The sequence below is a fragment of the Sander vitreus genome, chromosome 12 (assembly GCF_031162955.1).
Source record: "Sander vitreus isolate 19-12246 chromosome 12, sanVit1, whole genome shotgun sequence".
Lineage (NCBI taxonomy): Eukaryota > Metazoa > Chordata > Actinopteri > Perciformes > Percidae > Sander > Sander vitreus.
Genome location: NC_135866.1, coordinates 16,396,304 through 16,406,303, shown reverse-complemented (window position 1 = coordinate 16,406,303; position 10,000 = coordinate 16,396,304). Strand labels below are relative to the sequence as shown.

General features: G+C 41.1%; 1 protein-coding gene across 3 annotated transcripts in view; it reads right to left on the bottom strand.

The window, feature by feature from the left end:
• Positions 1–72: 72 nt before the first annotated feature.
• The window catches only part of lpin2 (lipin 2), a 22,636-nt gene continuing 12,708 nt past the window's right edge, over positions 73–10,000 (bottom strand). For all 3 annotated transcript variants that reach the window (XM_078264128.1, XM_078264127.1, XM_078264129.1), the window contains 16 exons: positions 9,987–10,000; positions 9,130–9,256; positions 8,699–9,035; positions 8,503–8,602; positions 8,156–8,343; positions 7,581–7,674; positions 7,416–7,485; positions 7,218–7,310; positions 6,976–7,058; positions 6,409–6,556; positions 5,816–5,964; positions 4,496–4,582; positions 3,931–4,083; positions 2,474–2,588; positions 1,577–1,680; positions 73–708 (listed from right to left, as the gene is read on the bottom strand). The exon at positions 9,987–10,000 is cut by the window's right edge and continues 94 nt beyond it. In XM_078264128.1, coding sequence (XP_078120254.1) covers positions 564–708; positions 1,577–1,680; positions 2,474–2,588; positions 3,931–4,083; positions 4,496–4,582; positions 5,816–5,964; positions 6,409–6,556; positions 6,976–7,058; positions 7,218–7,310; positions 7,416–7,485; positions 7,581–7,674; positions 8,156–8,343; positions 8,503–8,602; positions 8,699–9,035; positions 9,130–9,256; positions 9,987–10,000 — 2,007 coding nt within the window. In that variant the 3' untranslated portion in view covers positions 73–563. The remainder of the gene's footprint in view (positions 709–1,576; positions 1,681–2,473; positions 2,589–3,930; positions 4,084–4,495; positions 4,583–5,815; positions 5,965–6,408; positions 6,557–6,975; positions 7,059–7,217; positions 7,311–7,415; positions 7,486–7,580; positions 7,675–8,155; positions 8,344–8,502; positions 8,603–8,698; positions 9,036–9,129; positions 9,257–9,986) is intronic.

Below are 10,000 nucleotides of genomic sequence, written 5' to 3'. Positions count from 1 at the left end.
TATCACCGGCATATGATTAATAATTGAATTGAATTGACTTGAAATTGGCCAGTGTTAAATGCCTACCCTGTGTGTCTTTTTTGTTGTTGTTGTTGTTGTTGTTGCTTTGAACATTTCACTTCTTCAGGGCGTTTGAGAAATGTGGAAAAACTTGATTCAAGAAATGCCTTTCCCTTCTGCACAGCACAGACTCTGGTGCTAAGGGCTAGTGCCTCGTGCGGGGCTTCATTCGCTTCCCTGCTAGAAGTTACAAAGTGAAAGGGTTAGTCTCCGATATTTATCCCTGTACTTTGATAGGGACTAGAGTGCTCGCTGGGGTAAAATGCCGTCACAGGCATGAGAAATTCTGGAGATAACTTCGTAACTTCCATTCCTCTTGAATGGGTAATTACGGTTTACCATCTTTTGTTTTTGTGTTTTATGGTCATAACCCTGTTACTATGTGTGCATATGAGTGCTATATAGGACAGTTGCGGTTTCAGTCCATGTGTTTCCTGGAGATGCATTCAAGCGCACAGCCCAACTGCATGTATATGAGCACCTGGGCATCCATGTGTGCTGGATTAGAGCAGTTCATCAGGGTTGATGTCTGGTATGGGCTGTCTCCAGTAACAGAAAGAGCTGAACTCCGGCAAGACAAAGGCCTCGTTCTGCTCTTTACTCAACAGAGGGAACACATGCTCCACCAGCTCACTAAGCCTGCTGTAACTGTGGAGAAAAGGACCAGGTCAATACTAGATATATTAAAGCGCTAAATACTGAAAATCTGGAACAATTATATTTTAGCTTGTTAGCAATCACACAAAAACAACATGCAGTAACGACTAGATCATTAAATTATTAAAATGCATAGATACAGGAACTTAAAGCTGCATAATTCTTTTTTGGCCAATTGAGGGCAGCGAAACAAGCTGTGCACAATACTGACATATTACATCATAACGTTGCTATGACACGTGTTAGCAAACAGTTGCCTATTTACACACACACACACACACACACACACACACACACACACACACACACACACACACACACACAGAGCAACACTATAAAAAAAAAAACTGAGCAAATAACATTTGAAATTGTGTTCCTGGAAAGCTGACAAATAAATGTAAGTCCAATATACACTCCCCTTCTTAGCTCGGTTTTGTTCTCCCCAAACTCCTGAGGGAAATATCTGGCTCTTTAACTACTAAATGCTGCTTCTGCTGCTGGAAACGAGGGCAGTGACAGCAGTGAGAGTAAACCAAAAACAATGAGCTTAAAGACACTAAAGAAAAGCTACAAAAAGATGACTAGAACTGCAGAGGAGCATGACAAATCTCAGTGGGTTCCTCACTATGACTGACCATTTTTACCTTGCATGATGTAATCTGATCTATAGTTGATTAGTGCAGCTTTAAGCTAATATTTCTATGTCTTAAGGTATCCCATTTGGTGAGTATGTTGTCAGATATTATACAGTACAGTAAGTACACACTTGTAGTACTTATTCTAATGTACCAATGTCTTATCCTTACTATCGGGGAGCTCTACAGTGAGACAGACAGAACCAGTCAGTTAATGTACTTACGAGGACTTGTTGCCCTTGGTCTGCTCCTGGATCAGCTCTCCCTTGGGGTTGACTGTGAATATCCTACACACTGGAACTCCCACCTCCTTATAGGCAAACACATCCTGTATGGAAACTAAATAGTTAAAGGCTCAATCTGTAATCCAACATTTACATAAAACAGTAGTAGCCACTGGGGGAAAAAAAGGACTCGCCCTGTGGACACATGGAAGATTATGTTGCCAGATGTTTGTAAGCCCAAAACAGGCGAGTGTTTTCAATTATAGCTATTTGTTCCCCTTCTAAAAGTCTGCGAATAAAACAAATTTTTATATGATGGGAAAATTAGCGACTGGCCTTTTTAAAGCCATCCGAGAACACACTTGATCATGTCATTTTTAGAAAAGTAGTTCTCATACATAATACACACTCGGTACAAACTGACATAACTACGTTAATAACATTAACCACCAATTTCCTGTTTGTGTTCCACCTAATGGCAATATTTCTAGACTGAATGTTTTGATGGGCAAGAGCAAGACTGTGTTTGTGTGCGTGTTCTTTTTTGTTTTGTTTTCCTTGGAGCGCGTTAGAGACAGACGGATGTTTGATGGCCGACCCAGTGCTTCATCTGGGTGTTGGTATTTATGCAGCTGAACATGGGACGCTGTGCCCAGCTTGAGCTCCTTTCCAAAGACAATGTCGCATGGGACATACTCAGCTAGTGACCTCAGCTCAGGTTCAGCCCAGTACTGATTTCATATGTTTGTGTCTGTTAATTGATCGCCAACGTGTCATGCTGATCTTGTAATACATCATGTCTGCATCGACTTCTGGAAAGCACAGCTTTCTGACATGTAAAAAAAATAGCGTGTTAATGTCTGGAAGGCTGACATCTTCAAACATTCATTAACTCACATTAGCTCTATTCCCAAAGGCGGCGTAGAATGGCTGCTTGTTATGCTGGAACAGGTTCTTGATATCTGTAAGGCATTCAATCTTGAAGATCTCTGGTTTCTTCTCAATGACCTCCCTGAAGCAAACAGACAGTTTGATTAGAGCGACACGCATGCATGTGCTTACCATGGGTCAAGTCTGAATTAGTTTACTTTGCCTAATACATGTTCAGTTTCTCTCGAGTTTGCTTTCCCCCCCCCCGTGCATACAGTAGGTATATATGTGCAATATCAGTTCAAAATAAAATATCAGTTTAAAATCATTAGTGTAGACACTACACAAAGATCCACATGCTGTAGGTTGCTATGGTGACACATTAACCATGATGTACAAGGTAAAGGTCACAGAATAATCCTATTGAAATTATGGTATTATTAACATGGAAATACAGCAGAGCAGCTTCTCTGAAAGTTCAACTTAAACTAGTAACCAAACAGAAAGCTGCAAGTGTTGACCTTTGACAGAGCATGGGGACAACTGAGTAAAAAACACTGGCTTTGGCCATGTTATGTGCATAACATGACAATGGGCATACAACAACAAGGCAACACAGCCTGCATTTTTGTGTGTGCATACAATATTTAAGGAGTAGGAAGTAAGGAGGTGGGCACATTAATTCGAACAACTGTTCTGTAACAATATGAGAAGTGTTTAGTTGTTTAATTAACTTGACGTTAACACATGCTTTCACAAATGATCTTTGCATCCTGTACTACATGCTTTTTACTAAGGCCAATAGTTTTCGCATCAATTACCAGCTACATTGTGTGATGAATACATAAATCATTTTTGACTGCACTTGGAGTAAATTGCTTCGATTTTTTATGGTCTCCTAGAATATTCCATCCACAGGTCAATGCTACGTGGAAATCAGAAAGTTGTCATTCTCCAAGTCTAATTAGCAAATTAAAAAAACAGGTCAATCGCCCATCAAAAGCATTGCCTTGGCAGCTGCCCATGTCTGTAAAGACACAATTCTCAATAGAACAGACTGTGGAAACCAGGAAATAAAGATAAAAATAAAAGTTAAAGAGACAGCAAGAGAGACAAGCAGATTCTGCACATAAGTATATTTCTACGAGCCGATTGCAAGGCTACCAACACAGCTAACACCTATTGAGATAGAAAGTTATGAGTTTGACTTTTCTGTAGCCTCAACAATCTCGGCATATGAAAGGCTTATGAAAGGCTTATTATAATGAATGGGGATTTGGAGAGGATTTGGAGTATTGAATGTGAAATTAAGTTTGCAGACAAAAAGGATTATAATTTTAAGGAAGACGGATATGGGATGGTTTGAAATCAGAATGAAGATTTGTGATAAGGAGGATTTATTGTATGTGAGGACTTTGGGAATAAGACTTATTTGGCTTTATGATACTGAAACTGGATGCCATTTATATTTTATGTTCTTGTACCTGTGGAAAGCAGAGAAGAGGCTGCTGGGAGACAGCATTAGAGGTCCCCGGGGTAGAATGGTGCCTCCATCATTGACCCACTGCAGGTAACCTCTTGTCATGTCAGCCATGCCAATAGCCCGCGCTGAACAGTACAAGAACTTGTAGCCGTTCCTGCCATCGGGGGGAGAGCGGTGCTCATTAACGGTTGTTCCAATACAGTTTAATATGATGACCATCATTAGCAATTACTAAGAATAGCACTTTCAGATGCTTTCACAATGTGCAAATGTCATACCATCCATCCATTAGCTATACCCGCTTTTTAAACTCACAAAAGGAAGTACAATGAGAAAAGTGGTCAAACACTGACATGAAGTTTCATGGGGGTTTTAGTTTCTACAATAATTATGTCTTGATTATAGTTGAGCTTGCTGAGTCATCAACCTCAAAGCACCCCACGCAAACACTGGGAGAAAAGATCAACTCCACAGAGAGACGATTTAGAATCAAACCCAGACAGTGCTAACCACTGACCAACCATTCAACCTTCCTCTGTGATTAATCAGTGTTGTTGTGCACTTACTCAGCTACTGAGTGGTAGAGCTTGGCAATGCCCTGGTGGGTCCAGTCCTTCCCCAACTGTGGCAGGATCTGTCCAAACACATCTGACCTAAAACATTAAAACAAATGCATGTAGATATTAGTGACATAAAGACAGAGATATCTGTTAGGTACATCACTGAAAAAGGGCCCTAAAAACGTAGCAGATGTAGAGTAAGAGAGTCAGAGAAAAAATGTGAGTGAAAAAAGCAGATTGGTAGTACAGACCGCTCAAAAGGTCACATAAAGCACCATAACTACTTTACCATTTCATCATAAACAGAACATTATGGACTGTTCTCCACTAATGAGCATTACGGGCCCATAGGGCAGGCACTGTCTCAACCACAGCTTATAGCTGTGTGTGCTTACAGACTGAAATGTAAATGGGCTCATTATAGTTCCTGTGCTCTTCACAGTACTCTACTCAAAGAAAGCCATGTGTCACAGGTAGACCTAGAGGGTCACAGAGATAATAAGCTTCAGTCAGTCTGGACCTGTTTGATGTTGACCACCTATGAACCTGACAGTGGGCGTCAGGCACACATCAGACTTACGTCAAAAGAGATGGAGCTAGCTTTAAGCTAATTAATAAGTTTAAAACTGGATTATGGACTTATTATCTGCTATTTAAGAATGACTTGAATTACTCTGTGGCAATGAGGTATCAAAAAAAAAAACTGCACAAGATGTTTATGAAGGGAAATATAATGTTCTGTAAAACCATTTATCATCCTCCTTTCTTTCCTTTATTTCAATGTTCTGCAACGACTTAAGTCACTGTTCACTCAACTGCTGGCCTCCATCTCCGGCGATCACACTAGTCGTCAAATAAGCAGGCCATTTATAGACATGAGGGACTAAAAACAGCATTGCACTTCTACACATGCTGTCTTGCTAATGCACAAATCACTTCCTTTCTTGCCATATGGATGCTTACAGATCATAATCCATACATATGACAAAAACGTGCAAAAAGGTTTCTAAAAGAGTATGAGTAACAGGTTGATTACCCCTCATATAAATACCCAATCAATATTTGGTATTTATTAGGAACATATGAGCATGTAGAAGCAGCTGCTATTATATGCAACCTAAGGGAAGCAAAATCCTATGCAAAGGTGGAGAACCGATGAGCCATGGACAAAGCGTTGCAACAATAACATAGTAATTTACTGTGCTGTTCAGTACTGCCCACAATCTATATAGTAATCTTAAAAGTAGAATAACACCTCAGAGAAGTTCAGCACCGTTACTCTGCTTAGAGGGGTTAGGAAACTGTGAGTGACTTGGAGGCACGTACTTGGTGATGGTGCCATCAATGTCAGAGATAATGACTTTGTCGTCCCAGTTCCACAGGTAGATGGTGCCCTCGCAGCGGCATGTGCCCTGGTATTGGGTGGTGATGCTAAATGTCACATCATTAGGTCCCTCCTTCAGTTTCAGACTGGCCTGGTAACACAAGGAAGACAGTGAAGGGAGGCACAGGCAATTTCATTCACCAACGTGTTCCAACAGTAAAAACATTGCTCCCCAGTATGATTTGTTTTGCCACAGTAAAATGAACATATACAGGTCTTCAGAGCCCCCTACAGACTGTAAGTGGAGCAAACACTATGCAGTTCATGACTAGCCAGCAGAGGGGGCTCCTAACTACAAAATATACCCTTTTTAAGTACAAATCTCATTGAGTGCTTAACACTCCAGTTTGTGATATCATCAATCATCTATTCTGAAAACCAGCCACATTGTTATTTGAAAATGAAACAGTCAAATAAAAGTACAGCTTAATAATAGTATAAATGAAATGCAATTAAGCGGTAGAATGCTATACCTTTAAAGAAGTTGGCTAGATGATTTTGAGGAAGAAAAACGTGTGTCTAAGAATGTACTTACTATCTCATCAGAGGAGAGGCGTAGTGACTTCCTGTAAGTGTGTGGGCTGGGGTGGTGCTGACTATCTAGTGACTGCAGTCTCTCCTGACAGGATGCAGCGCTCACCTCCTTGGCCTCTTCATCACTGGACGAGTCTCCTGCGTTAGGCCTACAGGGAAACAAAAAGCGTTATCTTTTTAAATTGCTTGAAAACAAAATTGGCTGTGAGTGAAATAACCAGTCTATGACTAATGTAAATAAAACATACGGTTGCATATACGATCCTATATGATTCATTTGTGCAACTTCTACTGCACTCAACAACTGTTAAAAGATTTAAAGCGGATTAAAATCATTACATTTTACTTAACATACTGAGCCCTTCATGATCTGCCTTGTAACCCAGCCAAAACACCTTTGTTTGTCGACTTCTCACTCTCTCACAATATAATGTGATTATGCTGAGTTGTCATAAAACAACAGCTATATAAAGCTGCGTTTGTTATTTTTTTACAATGTCATGCCAGTGCTCAACATGTCACTGAACTCACTTGACTTGACGGAGTATTAACCTTTGGTACCACTTACTGTAAGGGCAGTTTCTCCTGGGACATGGAGGGTCCTTCCTCCTCCAGATGAGACTCCTCCTTGGTTTCAAGCTTAGTCTCCGACTGGAAGAATAAAAAAGGAAAATATCCCAAGATTTAAAGTACATATAAAAACAAAAGACAGTTAATGTGAATGTGATTCTTACTAAATAAAGGAAACTTGTAGGAGTTTAGTTTGCAGTGCATGTTTTGTTTCCAATACTTGTGATAACATGTGCACACCTGCTTGATTGTACTATCTGCCCTTTTTCGCCAGAACCACCAGCGGCCTGACTTCTTTGGCATTTTCTCCTTCACCCAGGCCTCCTCTGTAGCCTAGGATAAACAAGAAGACAGTTAAACGATGAGCTAGTTGCAGATTTACAATGATCCATATGTACTGACAACACAGAACAGAAAACCAAGTTACGTCACAGTTACCTTTGGTAAGTTCTTCTGAAATGCTTGTAGACTTAGAATCAAGGGTGCAGCTAGTGTCCAATTATAATATCTGAGAACACAGGCATTAGATAAGCGACAATATTGACCTCACACAAAAATATACGTCCTGTACATTTCATGTGTGAAATAAAAATGCTTACTTACCTATTTCCTATCTTTACTACCAGGTTGGGGTTATCTATTATTGCTGGATTTTCAGCAAATTCCAGATAGGTGATGATATGCTCCATGAACCTTTCTGCAAACACAAAAGGAAGAGGAACATTAATTAAAGATAGCAGATGAGAAGGTCAGTGGTGGTGAGTCATATCATCTTACTTAAAGCCACACAGAAAGGTCAGAAAACCTTTTCTTCAATCAGCCACATCAGCTGTGGGCTTCTAAAAAACACTTCCAGAAGAGTGTATGAGACACAAAAGAGAAAGTACCGTCGGGATTCAACCCCAATAATATAGACACTTGTAGGCTTAAAGGGAAATGTGGGCACCAGCACGGTTACCGTTACACATACCAAGCTGATTTTTTTTGTATGGAATAGAGCCTCCACCAACAGTGGCTGGAGGCCTTCTGATGTGGCTAATACAGTCAGGAAACTTTGTAGTTACACAACGAATTTAGTATGTCTCTAATGGCTGAGGTTAACTTTCTATCCTGCATTAAAGTACGACACACAAGTGCACTTTTGGCTACATTTTTTATGAGTGCCCATTCTGGTGTACCTTTGGATATTTCAGCATTTTCTGTGAGGCCTCCACACAGAGAAAGAGTGACGTCGGGGAGGTCACTAGCCGAGTCAGAAAGACACTCTGTCCCGCTGTCAGCTGCTGCACTGCCCACTGACTGTGGAGACTGTGAACCAGAGTGCATCTCTGAGTCCATCCAGTGCTTTGTCGCTGCCTCAGACTCACTGGAGCAACAAAAGAGTACAACACGTCATGATGCTGGTCTAGAGTTGGAATATTGTTTGCTTCGTTTAGTTTTAAAATAGACCACATTCAGCTTTCCATTTTTTATTAAAAACAGGTCAGGCAGTGACATTAATTAGGTGCCTCTTTCAAAATCTAACCTCTTAGGAAAATATCGTGCAGCAACATCAGGTTCAAGTACATTCAGGTCATCTAGGTAGATATCCTCGGGACCCTGATGCTGGCTCCTCTTTGGGACACCTTCATTCAACAACAGAAGGATTTATCAGTTAATGTGCAGTCATAACTTACCAGGAGATGGCTGAAAAAAGGGTAATGGATAACCACCAAACGTACCTTTCTTCTTAGAGGGTGAATCGCTCTGTTGGCTGTTGTAAGGGGTAGAGGTTGCCACACTGGGTGGCAGGACATCCAGGGGCTCTGTGGGGGTTACAGGACTCATAGAGGTAATGGTGTCAACTGATGCGAGAGGAATCACGGGTGTTACAGTGGTGATCGGGGTGCGTGGCTCGGGCTTGACGATGGTACACACGGAGGAGGAGGCACCACCTCCCCTTTCAATCTCCGTCTCGTTCTCCATGGCCTCAGAGCTGAGGATGACGCGGAAGTGGGTGTTCTCTGATGGGGTGATGGTCACTGTTTTTAGTAGTTCTGGTTTCTCTTTTTTGGTGACCTGGAGTTTGAATATCAGCGGGGAAAAAAGTTACTAAGAGGAGAGAATACTGAGACTATGTACTACCTCTGAATGCTAGTGAAGAGGTGCTTACCCTGGTTGTTTCTGGAAACTCCCCCCAGGTCCACTGCATGTGGGACTCAGCTCTGAGCAAACTCTCTGAGGGCCTGACCATAAGTTCAGAGTCACTCTTTGGGGAAAAGGCCTGAGACAAGCCATGACTGAAGGGATAGATAAACATAGGCAAACAATAGTCAATTTACGTGTCTCTGCCAGACCCTTGCTTAAGGATATGCGGCGAAAAGTTGAGATCGATTCAACTTTTGGAGAAACGCAAGCCGATGTCACCCTGTGGTGGCCAATCATGTAACCGGCAATCTTGGCAGTCCGTTTTGAGGCGGTGTAAGATTCCTGTCCAGTAAACATCAGTGTCTCTATCGCTGCCACAAGAAAGTCTTAAAACACTATGTAGGTAAAAAACCAAACACAAGCACTGAACTGCCCAGGAATTTGTGTAACAGCTGAATGTTTCCTGCAACAACAAAGCACAGTTCCTCTTTTCTTTCTCTCTTTCTCCATGAAATGAAGCTGCCTTTAAGTGGTCGGAAATGTCGAGATCTATTAATAATCTAATGGAAAACAATTGTGAAATAATAAGTCTACTTGTGCTACATTGGGGGGTAAATAACACAACAGGACACCACACAAATGGGCCATTTAAGGGACACTCCCACCGCCGCACAACCCTGTGGTAAATCGCTTGCTTTGGTCTGAACGTGCCCTAACTGAATTAGCTGGCCCCCCCTTATTATTATTATTATTATTATTATTATTATTACTACTACTGTTTTAAATGCATACATTGAAGGAACTGACAGATTACATTTCACTGAAATTAGATTTTTTTTTTTTTTTTATGATTTCACGTGACATAAATTGTCTAATACATACCTGTCATTTGATGG